Here is a 19,500-nt window from a genome sequence, read left to right as displayed (position 1 = left end):
TTCTAGTCCTATCCAACTACCTTTTCTCACTTTTTCTAATAAGTGTTAAATACATGATTGGTGCTGTTGATATGAACTGGAATATTTCACTCAATTCTCCTCTTTCTCTTCCCTTCCGTCACATCCCTATCTATATTTCTGGGGATGTGCTATTATTCGGAATCCAATATAAATCCATGGGCTCACAGCTAACTTCACTGCACTCCATTCTGTCCTGCTCCATGTCAATTAATTTTATTTTTTGGTGTTTTCCTAATTTACATATTCTCTAAGTATTATACTTAATTTAGCCATGAGACTTATCTTCTTTCAGGCAGCTACAAAACAAAGAAACCCACTAGAACCCATTAAAACAAAAGACCGTCAAACACCCAGTGTGCAGAGAAAAAAGTGTAAACAATAAAAGTAAGCAAATAGCATTCAGAACTGAAGTTCACAAAAGTGAGTCCACACTGTGGTAGTTGCAGGTCACAGCCACTTTTCGGTGCAGAGATGAGTAAACCTCCGGAGTAACGAGCTTAAGTTCAGTGCAGAGTCAAGTAAAACTCAGAGCAGAGATCTGAACTGGCTTGCCCCTTGCCTTCGGCCCAATACCCCGTCCTTTTTGATTTGGCCCAGTGCTTAAATCATCCAGACTTCACTCTTGGACCCGTACCCTGCTGCTTCAATAGACTCTCGGGCCGGTGCCCCACCACCTCAATTTGATCAGACCCAACTTTTCCAATTTGACTCAATGCTTAAATCAATCAAACCTCAGGCCTTTCCTCACTCTCGGGTGTGGATCCAGGCCCCCACCAACTTGACTCTGCATTGCTTCCTCTCTCCTCGCCTTGGTTCTGCTGTATCACATTGCCTCCAAGTCTACACCAGCCAAACATTGGCTCATTCCCTGCCCTCCGGCCCGGACCCCGCAGCGGCTCCCTGCCCTCCGGCCCGGACCCCGCAGCCCTGATTCAGCCTGTACGCAACTGTCGAGACTTCAGTTCCCACCACAAAAATACCAGGTCTTATAGGAGGTTCATAAGCTCAACTGTGATAGGGAAGTTACAGTCTATTGTTTGCAGTGATCGTTTAGCAGAAAAAATGTAACTAATGAAGTATTTAGTTTTCTTTGTCTTATTTAGCACCAGCAAGCAGAACTTCACCAATGCCATCTGAAATTGGAAGATGACCTTTGACATTGACTTGAACATTCAGTGAATCATCCTCCATCATTTCACTGAGTTCCTGGATGATCCTTCCACCGAACCTATTACCTTCACTCTCCGTTCAACTTTCTGAAGGCATTATTCCCTCTTTCTACACAGCTCAGTTACCAAATATTTCCTTTTCTTCCCATAGCACCATCCAGGCCTCAAGCAGTTTTGTACATCAGAAACTGCAAATGTTGGAAATCATAAGATGCTGGAAACACTCAACATGTCAGGCAGCATCAGTGGAAAGAGAACCAGTTAGCATTTCAGGCCTAACATTCTCCTTTAGGATAGGGGAAAAATAGAAAGATTTTTCCTACCTAAAACTAAATTGTTGTTCTCCCTTTCCCAGTTCAGATGAATGGTCTTGGACTCTAAATGTAACTCGTTTGTTTTTCAAGAAATTTTTTACTCCAAATATTTTTTCCAGTGGATTAATGGTTTCATTTTTTGTTGTTGTTTAGAAGCGGTATTAGTGGTTCATGATGTGACCTCCTCTATTAGTGATGCAGGCAGTCATTTTCTGAAACCCCTTAATTAGCCCATTAAGGATGACAGTGAGTTTGCATTTGCCTGCCACGTCAGTTCACACTTCACGATTCAAGATAGTTTAATGTCATTTCCAGTACACAGGTGTAAAGGAGAATGAAATAATTGTTAGTCTGGATCCAATGCAGCACAAAAGAGCACGCAATTTTAAAAAAAATTGCAATAAGTACGCTAGGTATGGGAGTGTTTGTGCATAAGGTGATTCTGAAGGAAGTGACAAAGTGGTGGTGGTGAGGTGGGTTAGAGGGTGGAGGTTTTCGTCAGCCTTACTGCTTGGGGGAGTGGCTAATACGAGAGGGGAATGTCAGAGTTAGTTTTTCTTTTGGATGGAGAGTAGTGAATGCACAGCCAGGGGTGGTGAGAGAGGCAGGGACATTAGGGACATTTGAGAACATCTCAATTAGGTACAAAAATGGAGGGCTATGTGGGAGGAAAGGGTGAGATTGATCTTGGATAAGCTTAAAAGGTTGGTGCAACATCATGACTGGAGGGCCTGTACTTTTTTGTGTTCTATATTTTATATTAGGATGTCAGTTTGTGGGCAGAGAGATAATTGCTCTTGTGTTTATTGCTCTCTTTACTGGAGATTCAGCGTCAGTCGACACAGTCATTTTGATATGGCCCAGATCTTCATTCCCCGCTGCAGTCCCACTTAACCTTTATTGAGATCCATGCTTTATTGGTAATTTTTATTAAAAGAGGATAGAGGTCCCACATGTACTGGAGTGTGTTTGGCGGGGGCGGTGTGCTGAAGATTGAGACTGGGGTGTGAGTGTATCAACACATTGGTGGTTTTATAGTTCAAAGTACGTTTATTATCGGAGTGTGTATATATACTGTATACAACCTTGAGATTCGTCTCCTTGCAGGCAACCACAAAATAAAGAAACACTGTAGAACCCATTTTTTTAAAAACCCTGTCAAACACCCAATTTGCAAAAAAAAAGAAAATGAAAACAATTTTTTTTTAAACTAAACAACCAACACACGGAAAGGGAACCACAGTCCCCAAAAAGTGAGTCCACCACAGCCATGGAGCCAGCTCAGTGCTGAGGGAAGTGCCAATGGCTGCAGGCCACAGCTGCCGAGACAGTACAGTGCTGAGGCGAGTAAACTTTGTGGAGTATTGAACAGTGCACTCGTTCAGTCTTGTCACCTTAATCTTTTTAATGTGGCTCAGTGCTTAAATCAGCCAAACATCAGTTTGTTTTTCACTCTCAGGCCTGGGCCCTGGGCAGGAAAGCCCATTCACCCCCTCAGCCTTTTGTTCCAAGCAATCACTTTATTGTTTAATTCAGAAGATTTCCCTCTCCCCTCTCCATACCCTTTCTCACTACCCTCTCCATTCCCACTACCACTCCCTCTCCCCTCTTTCCCCCATCTCACTCCCTTTCTCATCTCTCCATTCCTTCTTTCTCCATCCCCACTACTGCTCCCCCTCCCCTCTCCAACTCCTACCCACCCACCCCTTTAAAACCACACAGGATCACTAAGAGTAGGAATAGACATTGGAGGTGCCTTATACTAGGCCATGTCAGATAGGATTAAACACTGACACTTTCCTCCCCTTTTCCACATCAGTCCTGCACATTTCCCTTCTGTAGAACATCCCTCCCGTGACCTAACCTCATGGGAGCCACTGCTCCTGGTGGTCTGCCAGGGGATGTGGCCTCTGGTGCTCCCTCAGCAGCCTCTGTGAAGATCCCTGTTGCTGACTTGGGTGTTCTCCTCAATCAGGCCTGGGTCTAAGCCCTCCCGCTTGTGGGACCTCTCCCATCGGGTGGGAGGCGCCGATGGGAAGTTCAGTCCTGGGCCTGGATGTGGAAGGGCAGGCTTCTCCCGTGTTCAATTGCCACAGCAAGGCCCGAAACATATCTACAGATATCCCAGGACCCTGGAACTCCAGTGGTGTTTGGGTGGGGGCTGTAAGGGATGCTGGGGATGGTGTACGGAGGGTGGTGGGACTGCGCCCTTTGATAAAATGGCCACCTGAAAAGAGCCCAAAGGGAGTGGTGAGTAGAGTTGGAGAAGGATCCAACTAACCCTCTTGAGGACAATCCAGGGATGACAAAGATGGGCAGAGAGTTGTCAGTGAATAGCAGGTCATTCCCTGAGAGAGGGGAGAAAAGTTAGAATGTCCGAACAAAAATAAATTATTCCAGAGTTTCCACATGTGGAAAGCGCTACTAGTGTGGTTTTTGACCCAGGGATATGGAGACAGGATTTATGCACAGTTCTCCCAATGTGGTTCTAATCCAGGGGTACAGAACTGGAAACCATGCATAGCACTCCCAGTGTTGGTATGACCAAAGTATGCTGGTGGGAAATGTGCTTGGCACTCCTGGGTTTGTTCTGAATCAGCCCCTTCTGGATTTAACACACATTAGACAATCCCTCTGCCCAACACTCAGTCCCTGTAAGTGACACTCCATGGGGATGTGCTTGCTGTTCTTTTCCATGATGGAACGTGGAGCATGGGAGATATCCGGCAGAGTACAATGGCTTGACTCAGTTCCCTGCTGCTCATCCTTGGGAAAGGCAGATGAAAATCTGGTGTACTGCAGCAATGGGAACCCTGTGGGAAGAGATTGCAAAGTTGCTGAATTGTTACTCGGGTGTAGTCTGATCCCTGAATGTGGGGACTGGAACCATACACAGTGCTCTCAGAAGTAGAGGATTGGCCTTGGTCGAAGAGCTGACATTATATCAAGTCTCACAAGGGAAGATTAAAGAAAAAATATATAAATACAGAAGCAGGTAATGGCACAATAAAGTAGGCTGGCTTTACTGAGTTACTCACTACAGATTATAGGAGGGTGTATAATTCAATCTCAGTCTCTTTGGGAGCCATTGAACAGGAATAGGCCACTATTTTGTACTAAACCAATTAAGCTCTAGAAACTAAGAATACAATAAACGTAATTTCTTCTGCCTAAACCATGTCCATATCCCTCCATTTTCTGCATATTTATGTGCATATCTTAAGCGTTTTCTTAACCACCTCTATTATACTGCCTCCATCACCACCCCAGGCGCACACTGTTCTACGTGTAGGAAACTTGCTCAGTACGTCTCCTGTGAACTTGCCTCTCTCACCTTGGACAATTCCACCTTGGGTCTCCCCTCAATCTTCATTATCCCAGAAAAAATAACTCATGTTGTCCAACCTCTTGTGGCTAATATCCTCTTGTACGGAGAGAATATTGGTCAACCTCTTCTGCAGCTTCCCCAAAGCCTCTGCATTTTACCTGTAAAGGGGTAACCAGAACTGAATGCAAAACATAACCAATGTCGTCCTCATAGATAGAAACTGACCTGGATTACTCTTGTCTGAACCTGATGACTACCTTTGTGTATGGCTGCATCAGGCTGTGCATGGAATCTAACTAGGTGGCCACAAAATACCACTATGTACTGGGGTTTATCTGTCCCGGATGTTGTGAAAGATGGGTCTGGCCCCATTGCCGCACAACATCCCAGTCACCTGGACACTGCTGCACTACCTGTCCCTTGTGTAAAAGTTCTTCTGGACCAATACCTTTGACCACAGGGCCATCAGGCATTGGTCAGCATGGAATGTCCTGCAGACATTGAAGGAAGAGAAATCAGTGGCGTGGTTTCCGGAGAATATTGCCAAGACCATCTAGCAGAATGCCTCATGCCCAGGCCTCAGCAACTGGCATGAAGACCTTACCTAGCTGGTAGTGAAAGCAGCCCCCGTAGTCAGATCTTCTCTGCATGTCCAGAGCATTATTTCCACAGCTCTCTCTACGCAGGATGACCATAGTGGGGGAGAAACAGTTGCTTACCTCTGAGGATTGAGTTTGCAAAGAGGGTGTGGAGAAAAGGCCTGTGTCAGGCAGCTGGGTGCAGAGGATTCTCTGGTCTACAGGCTGTTCCCAGGGGGACACATAGAGACAAACATCAAGTGCTGCTGGCAGATCATCAACTTGATGAAAGACGCTCTTTAATCGGCCCAAAACTTCTTGGTCTGCCAGCACATGGAGATTTCTCTGGAGGAATGCCACCATTTGGCACATTTGGGACTGCAGGAGTATGTGGTGCAGGGCACACTGAAGCTTGGTGCAGCCACCACAAGGGATCAGTTGGGAAGGACCACAGTGTGGGGTTCTCCTACTGGAGAGGGAGGGGCTGGGTTGGGGAAGGAGGGTACTTAGTTATTATTGAAGTAGTATACAGCCTTGGAGTGGCAGCACTGCTATTGATGTATATGAATGCAATGCAACAGAATGGACAGCATTGACAATGAATGTGAAGAATTAAAAGGCATTGAATGGTTTAATCTTGTAAAAATTTTTTATTATGAATGCAGTTTATATAGTTAAGTTTATTTTGTTTAAAAAAAAATTATTTACTCTTTTATAGTGTAGGCCTCCGTTAGTCTCGATAGACCATGGATTTGCACCTTGGAAAGTTTCCAGGGCGCAAGCCTGGGCAAGGTTGTATGGAAGACTGGCAGTTGCCCAAGCTGCCCTCTCCACACCACCAATGTTGTCCAAGGGAAGGGCATTAGGACCCATACAGCTTGGCACCAGTGTCGTCACAGAGCAATGTGTGGTAAAGTGCCTTGCTCAAGGACACACACGCAGCCTCAGCCAAGGCTCGAACTAGCGACCTTCAGATTACTAGACAAACGCCATAATCACTTGGCCACATGCCAACTCTTTTATAGATCACTAGACTGAATACCAAAGTCAATGATCTCATAACAAACTGCTTCGTTTTTTTTTTATAGCAATATTAATAAATAATTCTTCCCATCTAGACACAGTTCTCATAGAATTATAGAAATGGAGCCTAGAAACAGGTCCTTGAATCACCAAGTTCATGCCGACTATCAAGTACGCATTTTTATGACACAAACCCTACTCTTAATACATTCACTTCTTCTCACTACCATTTTACCACTCACTTGTATAGAAGGGAATTTATAGTGACCAATTTACCCACCAACGGACCATTTTGGGATCTGGTTCAAAGGGGGAATTTGCAAATTCCACACAGACAGCACCAAGATCAGCATTGAACCAGGTGTTTGGTGCAGGAGACTGTAGCTCTTATCTGCTGCCCTGTTTCATTTTTGTTTCTTCACATTCCCCGTTACTACCTCTGTATTTCTGCTCAGAATATAGTTAGAAGATAATTGAGACATCCCTCACCTGGAGGACTTATTGAATGTGTTTATCTTCCTACTAGCCTTTCTCAATCTAAAATAATTTAATTTAACCACAACCAATTTCAAAACCATGATCTGTACAGTATACTGCAAATGCTGATCACCCCACCCATTTGGTGAATTTGACTTGCAGGACCTCACTATGAGGGAGTGAGTTAGCTACAAGCCATTAGTTACAATAAGCTTTAATTGATTTTTATGAATAAAACCCTAGAGCTAATGATATGTCATCAGATCTGATACTTGCATTGAGTAACCTGGTCTTGCAGCCTATATTCGAGGCATTGGTGATATGTTCTGAGAGTGGGAATTGAGCTGAGGCATGACAAATGATGGCATCTTAGACTTCTTGTCCCACTCCCTCTTCCTACTGGATCCTCAAGCTCCTTGCTTTCCCTTACTCCCATCTCTTGAGTAAACAAGTGAAACAGGAGTTTGCTGTGAATCTAGCACTATTGGACAACTAAAACATTTCAACACGGTATCGGGATGTGTGAATTAGGAGCAAGAGTGGGCTCCTTGGCCCCTCAGACTTACTTTACCTTTAATGAAATCATAGCTGCTCTACTTTTAACCCCAAATGTGCATTCCTCTCTACCTGCAGTAACCTTTCATCCGTTTGCATATAAAATATCTCTCTACTACTGCCTTGAAAATATTCGAAGATGCTCCTCCTGGAGTCTGAGAAAGATTCATCACCCTCTGAAAGTGAAAAATTTACATTATCTGTCTTCAATCTGCAACCCTTATTTTTAAACAGTGACCCATAGTTTGAAGTTCTCCACTGATGAGTCAAGATTGTGAATCATATTTGTGTCAGTACTATTTTAACTTGTCGTCATAAGAGACTTGCTCACTCAGAATAGTAATCTAGTAAACCTCTGGAAAAACTTCCAATACATTAAATAAAGAGACTGATACTGTATACAGTTGCCAATGCTCCATAAACAGTGTGTGAAGCATCACCTTTCTACTTCTACATTCATTTCCTTTAGGAAATTGTTAAAAGTCAGGACTGTCCAACTAATTAGGGGGTCTGATATTCACTGTGGCTGTTTGTCATTTTAGATTTGTCCTTCTCATTTCTAGATCCGAAGGTAAATGAATAGAGAAAATGTCTGGATCTAACTACCCATTACAGAAAAAAAGTATCCAAAGGGTGTAGCCAACTTTTTATTACAATTTTAGGTTTAATGTAAGAACAAAATGATGAACCAATCCCCTCTGCCTCCTGAAGAGCCCGGCTCCTCACCCTGCCGATTCCAGCACTCTGTTCCCGTCAATTCCAGGTTTCCTGGAAACATCACCCTTGCTGCATGTCAATGTCCCTGACAGCCACCTGACTTTTTTTTTGAAACCAGGATTGTCTGGGTCATGGGGTCACACTGCTCAGGAAAAGTTTTGTCCAGAGTCTTTTGAATAATGGGCAGTGCTGTCAAGTTTAAGGATAGTTAGACTTCTATCAGATGTGCTATGCTGAATCTAATGAACATCAAGTCCATGTCCCAACAACTGCCAAATGGAATGCTGGGTGGCACTTCAGAAGATTTCCTATTGGTTAGTCAGATGTCTGATATGCCCTCAGCTGAAAGGCATCACATGGCTTTCTTATTTGAACAACAGAGAAGCCGTGTTTGGGAAGTGCTACAACATCCTTCACAACCTTGTGAACATTTCGTCAATCCTGATGTTTGTTCTTCTGAAATTTCAGGAGGTCTAAAAAATGGAACCAGTGGAGAAATTGCACAAAGACTTGCTCGTTTTCAAGCTTATGGACAAAAAGCTGAACTCAAAGGAAAATGGGACCACAGGTAGGGATGCTCAATGTACTGATATCCTCTCAGAACAATCTTAATTTGATTAAACCATTTAAATATATAGTTTAAGGGGTAATTGTATATTTTTTCAAATTTGAGACAAACTTATTTTTCACTGGTCCAAATTTCTCCCATGTTTTAATGACTTTCTGACTCCTACTGAGTTTGGAAGTGGTAGGCAGTGGGAAGGGAATGTCTGGTAGCTTCTCCTTAATTGAAAAGTGGTAAAAGATAGTGTATTGCAATCCAAACCAGCTGAAATCAGGAGAGGAACAAGTCTCTGCCTGAAATGTTGACTATACTCTTTTCCATAGATATGGCCTGGCCTGCTGAGTTTCTCCAGCATTTTATGTGTGTTGCTTGGATTTCCAGCACCTGCAGATTTTCTCTTGTTTGTGGGAGGAACAAGTCAAGTTTTGTTTGGATTGTGAGGCTCAGAACAACACTAGGGGGCGCATTTACCCAGAGTACCAGCGATAAAGGAGAATACAGTTTGACTAAATATTGAATATGTGAATAGGTGGGATTATTCAAGATCTTGCTGTGTTGCTAATGAGGTTAATAGTGTATCAGTTGCATAATCTTGTAAGGGCTGCAATATTGCAGACCAAAGAATAAAACTGAATAGGTTATAGTGTCAAAAACTCAAATGATGATGCTTTCAGGATAAAATTAATGTGTAATAATTTAAGCTATGTTTTTTTCCCTCATTTGTTCTTCTCAGCCACATTTTATCCAAATGTAAAGAAATGTAAAATGTAAAGAGTACCCAATAACTTGTAGTGATGCCTCCTCTGCCTTTTAGATGGAGTTGATGTTAGATGTGGGGGAAGCATAGGAATGCCTGCTGTTCTTTTAATAAACATGTTTCTCACAACAATCAGGAAGCAAAATTAAAAAAGAAATGCTCATGGTCAAACATCTGAAATAAAAGCGGGTCAGGCAGCGCCTGTGGCCGAGAAGCAAAGTCAATGATTTTGCCTTAGAGTAATGATATTTTGGTTGTATTTTGAATGGAGATGTAGGGAAGTAAATTCAACAACTGCAAAAATGTGTAGAGTTGATCAAATGCTCAGTTCTGGTCTATTCAGCATTCTGCATGATGGTGCCAGCCAAATACAATGATTGAACTTTAGAACAGCAGAAAGTTTTTCACAAGAACAGGCCATTCAGCCCAACAAGCTTGCCAACTTCCTATTCACATAGTCTGTTGAAATAACTGTCGAGTTCAGATGTGGAACTCTCTAAGGTACTAGGTAGTTTGTTCCATGTGTTCATAACTCGCTGTGCAAAGCAACATTTCCTAATGTTATTCTGAAGTATCCAGTCATTTCAACATGGATCAATTTTATAAAATACAAAAATGCTGGAGGAACTCAGTGGGTCAGGCAGCATCTAAGCAGAGGGATAAGAGTCATTTTTTCCCCCCCTTTAAACCTAGACCCTTCATTAGGTCTGGAAAGGAAGGAGGAAGAAGCCAGAATGGGAAGGTGGGGTCGGGGGGGGGGGGGGGGAAGGAGTACAAGCTAGAAGGTAATAGGTGAAGCCCCATGAGGGGGAAGGTAGGTGGGTTGGGATGGGAGCATGAAGTGAGAAGCATGGGGGTGAAGGGTGGAAAGGGGAAAGGACTGAGGAAGGATCTGATAGGAGAGGAAAATGTACTATGGGATAAAGAAAGGGGAGGGGGGCACCAGGGAGGAAATGACAGGCAGGTGAGGGGAAGAGGAGGAATAATAGGGAAGCCAGATGGGGAATGGAAAAGGAGAGGGGAGAAATTACCGGAAGTTGGAGAAATCAATGTTTATGCTGTGACGTTGGAGACTACCCAAACAGAATATAAACTGTTGCTCCTCCAACCTGCGGGTGGTCTCATCACAGCAGTAGAGGAAGCCATGGACTGACGTGGCAGAATGGGAATGGGAAGTGGAATCGATATTGTGAGTGGTTAACAGTGGGAAGCTCCTTCTGATCAACACGTATTTGTCCAAGAGGCAGTATGAATGGAAGAGTTGCTGCCAGGCATTTAATGTGAAGCTGGACAGAGGTGATGAAAGAAATGGTACAATCCATTGTAGGAAACCTTGATTTAAAAAAAGGTTTTGTGAATCTACAGGAGCATACGACACTTGCTCAGAAATTAAAGGGTGTTGGTCAATCTATTTTGAGCCAATCCAATTTGAGCACCAGCATACTGCTCTGCTGCTAGAATTTGAATGACGTCATGGGCTTCATCAAGTTCGATGAATCAATCTTCAGCTTATCCCACCCACTCTGTCTGCCCTGGATATGGTGTTTTGCAGTTGGAATTCTTGTGGATGTGTCCAAGGAACAATGGTTTGCATAGAGATCAGCAGATAGTAATTCAGCAGCTGGTATAACACAGCCACAGAAATGCAAAGATGATGGAAAGCAACAAATGGTTGGAACATTCCAGCCACTGTCTTTCGTAGTGAAGAGTTACCTTTAGTGGAGGGAATCCTCCCAGTGGTTGAATGTGTGCTTTATTTTAAAACACAGGAGATGTTAGCTGTAACATTAAGCGACAGAGTGGCAGAGTTGGCATCAATTAGTCTCAGCTGATCAAGTCCATGCCTTAACCAATTCCTGTGGTCATTCAGTGTACATATACCAGCACCACCTCTTTGTGGTGTGTAATCTGATTTCAGTGGGGGATGAAGTGTAAAATGGATAATGTTATAATCCCCAAATGGCATCCATATTATCCAGACAACATCCCACTGCCAATCAGAATTTATGTCCCAAGGTATATAACTTTGATGTTACAAATTTTATATACTTGGAACATTGACAGAAGAAGGCTCACATCTACACTTAGTGACCATTTTACTAAGTACCCCTGTAGGCCTGCTCAAATGCAAGTATCTAATCAGCCAGCCTTGTAGCAGCAATACAATGTATAAAAGCATGCAGAGATGGTCAGAACTGTAATTTTGGTTCAAACTAAACATCATTATGGGGATGAAATGTAATCTAAGTGACGTTGACCATGGAATGATTGCTGGTGCCAAAGGGGTCATTTGAGGACCTCAGAAACTTCTGATCTTTTGTGAGTTTCATGCACAGCGGTCTGTAGAGTTTACAGAGAATGGTGTGTGAAACAAGAAAAATCCAGTAAGATCGTAAGATATCAAATCAGTAAATGGCAGTTCTGTGAGCAAAAACATCTTGTTAATGAAAGAGGTCAGAGGAGAATGGCCAGGCTGGTTCATGCTGACAGGAAAGTGGCAGTGGTCCAGATAACCATGTGTTACAACAGTGGTGTGTCGAAAAGCATCTCTGAATGCACAGCACTTAGAACCTTCGAAGTGGATGGCTTACAGCGGCAGAAGGTTTTCTCAACTGTATCTGTTGTGTATCAACCTTTATCTATAGCAAGATGCCACGGCCACTGGTAGGGGCTCAGCTATGCCTGCCTTTTTGTTGGCAACATAGAGCAATCCATGTTCCAAGACTTCCCTGGTTATGCTCCCTAACTCTTCCTTTGCTACATTTATGACTGATTGGTCTCTGACTTCCACTTTGCCCTTAAATCACTTAGTCCGTTTCTGGACAATGGCATCTTCTGTCTTTTATAAGCCTACCTTGACTATACCTCTTCCCACCCTGTCTCCTGTTTAAAAAAAAAAGTGCTATTCCATTTTCTCAGTTCTTGCATCTCCTCTTCCCTCCCCTCTTCTATTCTCCACTCTCCTTACCTCATCTCACCTGACAGTCACCTCTTCCTGAATCGCCTCCTCCTTCCCTTTCTCCTATGCTTCACTCTGCTCTCCTATCAGATTCCTTCTTCTCCACCCCTTTCCCAGCCACCCGGCTTCACCTATCAACTTCAAGTTGTCCTCCTTCCTCTGTCCCCACCTTTTTATACTGGTGTCTCCCCTCTTCCTTTCCATCCTGAAGGATGCCTCAACCTGAAATGTTGACTGTTCGTTCATTTCCATAGATGCCACCAGCATTTTGTGTGTGTTGCTTTGGATTTCCAGCATCTGCAGAATTTCTTGTGTTGAAGCTTAAAAGATGTCTTTGTGTTAAGCAAATAAAAAAACCTGCTGGAAAACCAAGCCAAAACAGAAAATGTTGGAAATACTCAGCAAGTCAGGCTGTGGAAAGAGAAACAGTTAATGTTCAAAGTCAACAACTGGATGGTTTGACTAATTCCAATGAAAGGTCATTACTCTCAAACGTTATTGCTTGATTCTCTTCTCACAGATTCTACCTGTGCTGTTATGTGTTTCCAGCATGTTGTTAACTTTAAGGTATATTATGGTTTTTAATGACAGGTATTATTACCCCTGGTGTAGTGGTTAGTGGTTAGCTCAGGGTTTCAGAATTCAGAATTCAATCCCGGCATTCTCTGTAAGAGGTTTGTACATCCTCCCTGTGGAATGCGTGGATTTCCTCTGGATGCTCCGGTTTCCTCCCACAGTGCAAAGATGTCCTGGTTAGAAGGTTAATTGGTCATTCTCCAAGGCTGAAAGGGCCTATTGCACACCTTGTCTCTAAATAAATAAATAAAAATAATACCTTTATGTTGAAGAGTCCATTTCTATGTGTGCTATAATGTTCCTACATTACTGCATTGTAAATAAGTGGAATTAAGTAGAGCACAATGAAACAACTTGATTTTGCTGAGCAAATATTCTTGTGATCTGTATTCCTTTTGTCTGCTCTGATCCACTAATGCCCTTGTTAAAAGTCCAATGGAGGTATGAACCAATTTGCAGGCAATATTTTCTTTCACTCTCCCTCCCCCCCCCCCCCCCCCGCCCCGTTCACAATGCTACCTCCCTGCTCAACATACCAAGATTCAGAAATAAGCAACTCAAAGCTCCCCCTACAGTGGATCCTGGTGACCATGCTATGAATGTAGAGTATTATTTACCAGCAGAGTACGTGGATCTGTGGCACGTGGTCCAATTGTGCAAACTCTCACTTGGGCACTCATTCTGAGCCTAGTTGCAGTGTTAACCATAACAAAAAGTAGAGACATCTTCTCTACCTCCCACCACACCAGAAGGTGAATCTAAAGCTGGTTAAACTTACAACACAACCATGGTTTGGAGTTCAAAATGAATGTGACTCAATTTAAAGCACAAAGTATAAATAATGACCACAAACACAATTATTTACTTCTGTGCTTCTTCCTTTTCAGGAATGATAGCTAAGCACCTTCTACAAATATTTCAGATCCACGACTGTCTACCGTTCTGCATTACTCGCTCAGATCGTGGTGCAGGTTCGTATTCTCTCCCACATACTGTCAGTTTGGAAGGAAACTGGGAGGTTTTGCTTTGTGCAGGTACTGGATTTGTATCATTTAACAGAAGATAGGCTGTAAATATAAATAAAGATGTACACTACCACAATCACACTACGCATGTTATGGAGTCAAAGAACACTACAGCATAGAAACAGTCTCTTTGGCCCATCGAGTCAAAGCTGAACTGTTTACTTTCCTGGTCCCATCAACCTGCACCTGGACTATAGCCATCCATAGCCCTCCCATCCACGTACCGATTCAAATTTCTCTTAAATGTTTAAATCAAACCTGTATGCACTACTTCTGCTGACAGCTTGTTCCATATTCTCACCAGCTTCTGAATGAAGAAGTTTCCCTTAAATATTTCACCTTTCATCCTGAACTGCTAATTCTATTCTCACCCATCCTCAGTGGAAAAAGCCTGCTTGCATTTACCCTACCTATACAAAATCCTGAAAAGTATACCTCTATCAAATCTCCCCTCATTCCTCTATGCTCTAAGGAATGAAGTCCTAACCTATTCAACCTTTCCCCTTAACTCGGGTCCTCAAATCCTGGCAACATCTTCATAAATTCTCTCTGCAATCTTTCCATCTTAGTGACACTTTTCTTGTTGGTAGTTGATCAAAACTGCATATGATACTCCGAGACTTGGCCTCACGAACGTCATGTACAACTTCAACATAGCACCCCAACTCCTGTATTCAGTGCTTTGATTTATGAAGGCCAATGTGCCAAAAGCTTTTTTTATGACCTTATCTACCTATGATACCACTTTCAAGGAATTATGGACTGTATTCCAGATCCCTCTGTTCTGCTACTCTCCTCAGTGCCCTACTGCTCACTGACTAAATCCTACTGTGGTTTGCCCTACAAAGTGCAACACCTCGTACTTGACTGCATCAAATTCCAGTTGCCATTTTTCAGCTGCTCCAGATCTCACTGCATGCTTTGATAGTCTTCCTCATTGTCCACTACACTCCCAATCTTGGTGTCATCGGCAAATTTGTTGATCCAGCCTACCGCATTTTCATCCAGATTGTTGATGTAGATGATAAAAGTGGACCAAGCCTGTGACATACCACTGGTCGTAGGTCTCCAGTCAGAGAGGCAAATGCCTATGACCACTCCCTGGCTTCTTCCGCAGTCAAAGCTTAATCCAGTTTACTATATCTTAAATGCCAAACGACTGAACCTTGTTGACCAACTTCCCATGTGGGACCTTGTCAAAGGCCTTGCTAAAGTCTCCTGCTTTGCCTTTATCAACATTCCTGGAAACCTCCTCAAAAACTCTTAAGGTTGGTTAGACATGACCCTACCACCCATAAAACCATGTTGACTATCCCGAATCAGCCCCTGTATACCCAAATACTTAGATATCTGGTCCCAAAGAACACCTTGCAATAACTTAGCCACTACTGATGTCAAGCTCACCGACCTTAGCAAATTTGCCGATGACACAAAGCTGGGTGGCAGTGTGAAATATCAGGAGGATGTTATGAGAATGCAGGGTGACTTGGACAGGTTGGGTGAGTGGGCAGGTGTATGGCAGATGCAGTTTAATGTGGATAAATGTGAGGTTATCCACTTTGGTGGCAAGAACAGGAAGGCAGATTACTATCTAAATGGAGTCAAGTTAGGAAAAGGGGAAGTACAACGAGATCTAGGTGTTCTTGTACATCAGTCAATGAAAGCAAGCATGCAGGTACAGCAGGTAGTGAAGAAAGCCAATGGCATGCTGGCCTTTATAACAAGAGGAATTGAGTATAGGAGTAAAGAGGTCCTTCTGCAGTTGTACAGGGCCCTGGTGAAACCCCACCTGGAGTATTGTGTGCAGTTTTGGTCTCCAAATTTGAGGAAAGATATTCTTGCTATTGAGGGAGTGCAGCGTAGGTTCACGAGGTTAATTCCTGGAATGGTGGGACTGTCATATGTTAAAAGATTGGAGCGACTGGGCTTGTATACACTGGAATTTAGAAGGATGAGAGGGGATCTGATTGAAACATATAAGATTATTAAGGGATTGGACACGCTGGAGGCAGAAAGCATGTTCCCGCTGATGGGCAAGTCCAGAACTAGAGGCCACAGTTTAAGAATAAGGAGTAGGCCATTTAGAACAGAGATGCGGAAAAACTTTTTCACCCAGAGAGTGGTGGATATGTGGAATGCTCTGCCCCAGAAGGCAGTGGAGGCCAAGTCTCTGGATGCATTCAAGAGAGAGTTAGATAGAGCTCTTATAGATAGCGGGGTCAAGGGATATGGGGAGAGGGCAGGAACGGGGTACTGATTGTGTATGATCAGCCATGATCACAGTGAATGGCGGTGCTGGCTAAAAGGGCCGAATGGCCTACTCCTGCTCCTACTGTCTATTGTCTATTGACTTATAATTTGCTGGCTTATTCTTAGAGTCTTTATTAAACAAGGGAACAACATTAGCAGTCCTTCAGTCCTCTGGAATCTAACAACATTTTAAATGTCTCTGCTAGGGCCCCTGCAATTCCTACATTGGCTTCCCACAGGGCTTGAGGAAACATTCACTATCAACCAGTTTTTCACAAATCCCAGATCCCATCAATTGCCCCCCACCCAAGGTGTTTTAATTCAGAGACATGGAGCAGTACAGAATAGAAACAGGCCCTTCAATCCAACTTGTCTTGCTTACCTATTGCCTACCTGATCCAGTTCAGTTTACCCGCATTTGGCTTGTATAACCCGAAATCTTTCCTCTCTGTGTTTCTATCTAAATCCCTTTTAAATGTTGCAATTGTTCCCGCAGTTTGTTCCATGCACCTTCTGGGAACAACAAACTTGCCCCTCATTTCCCCTTTAAATTTTATGCTTCTCACCTTAAATCTATACACTCTAGTTTTAGACTCCCCTACCCTGCAGGAAATAATGACCATTCACTCTCTCTACACCTCTTATAATTTTTCTGCACCTGAAAAAGGTTACCCTCAGCCTCAGAATTGAAAACTGCTGCTTATCCAGTCTCTCCCTATAACTCGCTTTCCCGTGCCAGTATCATCCCTCTAAATCTTTTCCACATGCTTCCAAATTTGATGACATGGTGACCAGAACTGCACACAATACTCCAAATATGACCTCACCAATGTCTTGTGCAGTTGTAGCATGACGTCCCACCTATTGCACTCAGTTCCTTGACAAATGACGGAAGATGTCCCAGACGCCACCTTTACCATCTCTTCCACCTCCAGGAGTTATAATTTTACCCCAGGTCAGTTTGCTTTAGAACACTCTACAGAGCCCTGCCATTAACTGAGTAAGTCCTGTCCTGGTGTAACTAACTAATAAACAGCACTTTGCACTTGTCTGAATAAAATTGCATCTGCTATTTCAATGCCCACTTCTACATTTGGGGCAAAATGAACTAGTCAGTTAACTTACCAGCTGCATGTGTTTGGGATATGGGAGGATACTGGAGTACACGGGGAAAACTGCACACTCTGAGCACCAGAGGTCAGGATGAAACTTCGGCTGTTGGAATTATGAGGTAGCTGCTCTTCTGGCTGTGCCACAATGCTATTGAAGTTGAAGAGATTTAAATGTACTACAACACTAATTTTTACTCTGTGGAGGTTAAAATGGAAAAGGTAAAGGAAACTTGCTATGTAAATGGTACGTAATAGAGTGGAGAACTAGGATGAAAATTATATTTGTAAAAAGCAATAACAGACAATGAAAAAACTTAACAAAATAATATCTAACATAAAAGGAAATACAAATATATGAATTGATTGATAAAGGAAAGGCATTTAGTTTCGGGGAGCCACTGGAAATTATTTTGTGCAAACAGCCAAGTTATTAATAGTATGCATCGAATTATCTTCGCTAACAGGCTGCTGCAGTTTTGGCTATAAAAGAGGAAATGATTGCAGCATTACAATAGGTACACTTGGAGAGGAAGGATATTGGATCATTTCTAACTTATTGATAGAATTTAATTTCAAACTTATGTTTTAACTCCTCTTCCAACTCCCATCTTTAGAGGTATGGAAGTTACAGGTGGGAGTTGGAAGAGGAGTTGGTTAATGACTGTAACCGGTTGAGAATCTTCAAAACAATGAGTCAAAATTAACTGGCAATGTATGGCTAATAAATGAAAGTCAGCACAGGTTTAACAAAATTTAAATTTGCTTCAACCAACATCATTGAGTTCTTCAGTGATGTAAATGGGGAGAAGGAAGCTTACTGGTATGTCTACATTTTCAGAAGATGTTAAACAAAGAACCCTGTAGCTGACAAAATTAAAGTTTGAGGCGTGAAGGCAACAATAGCAGTGTGAATACGCAGCTGGATAAAGGGTGTAAGCCGGTGACCAGCCAAGCCTGCGATCATCCATCATCACTGTTAGACCAGAACTCTCTTTGATACAAATTTATTGCCTGAACTTGAATGTATATTGCAGGAAATGTAAAACACAAAATTGTTGTGCAAACTGAAGGCTTGTGACGGACTTTGGAAGGAAATAAGAGAGAAGTAAGCAGATGCGTAATAGGTGAAGTTAAACAGAAAGGAATATGGAGCATGCACCTTGCTGTGAAAAGTAAAGAAAACTGTAAAATAACAACTAAAATCTATAAACTACCATTTTAAAATGAGTAGTGAAACATAGAGGTTAGGGGGCAAATGTATTGAAATATTTGTAGGTAATAGGCTAAGTAGAGACAACAGTAAACATCTTGCGCGTGGGGTCCTTTGTTTTGTTATGGAGGCAGAAGCAGAAGAGCAAGAAAAGTTCTGGTAAATTTAAGGCTTCAGCCAGAGGAATTTTTAGAAATTTCTGAGCAACACACCTGAGGAAGGAGGTTGTGACTGAAAAGACCTTTTAGGAAAGAATCGGGAAATGAGGGAATTTAGTTCTGTGGAGGGACTGGAAAAGGTAGGGTTCTCCGGTGAGCAGGGAATGTCAAGGAGAGACAATGAAGACATTGAAAATCATAAAGGGTTTCGATACAATAGGAAGGGATTGCTTCCGTGTCAGAAATGTTGAACATGTTTAATAGCATTGACAAAGGGAACCATTGCCTGCTGTAGCTGTTTTCACGTATAAGTTTTTTGCAACTTGGAAACATTTTGCTCTGAATTGTAGTGGTAATGGGCTTAGTTGTAACAAAGGGAAAACAATCATCAGACTTGGGGGAAAGATCAGGGGAATCGGAGTAGCTATTAAGTTAATTTAATTGACACAAATAATGGGCCAAATGTACTCTGTAGATCCAGTTATAGTATTGGGAACTTTATTTAGTTTGCTATTTTCAGGGTATATGCTGACCTCTAATTGAATACATAAAAGCATCCTAAATATTATGATGTCATGTTGTATACATGCCTTGTAACCTCATGTTTAGATGATTATTTTGACAGGAATCTGTTGCTACTATACCAAGAACTTCCCTCAATTTCTTAAATAACCTTGTGCCTTCCTTTACTATTACATAATAGCTG

At 42.6% G+C, this 19,500-nt stretch overlaps 1 protein-coding gene across 8 annotated transcripts in view; it reads left to right on the top strand.

The window, feature by feature from the left end:
- LOC140729557 (uncharacterized) overlaps nucleotides 1-19,500 on the top strand; it is a 77,750-nt gene that overhangs the window by 20,984 nt on the left and 37,266 nt on the right. For 6 of the 8 annotated variants that reach the window (XM_073049458.1, XM_073049454.1, XM_073049457.1 and 3 more), the window contains exons 2-3: nucleotides 8,651-8,750; nucleotides 13,927-14,010. In XM_073049458.1, coding sequence (XP_072905559.1) covers nucleotides 8,663-8,750; nucleotides 13,927-14,010 — 172 coding nt within the window. In that variant the 5' untranslated portion in view covers nucleotides 8,651-8,662. The remainder of the gene's footprint in view (nucleotides 1-8,650; nucleotides 8,751-13,926; nucleotides 14,011-19,500) is intronic. The other 2 variants (XM_073049459.1, XM_073049460.1) reach the window with 1 other exon arrangement.

This window comes from Hemitrygon akajei, chromosome 6 (genome assembly GCF_048418815.1).
Source record: "Hemitrygon akajei chromosome 6, sHemAka1.3, whole genome shotgun sequence".
Lineage (NCBI taxonomy): Eukaryota > Metazoa > Chordata > Chondrichthyes > Myliobatiformes > Dasyatidae > Hemitrygon > Hemitrygon akajei.
The sequence above is the reverse complement of the archived record's forward strand: the minus strand, read 5'-3'. Positions and strand labels throughout refer to the sequence as shown.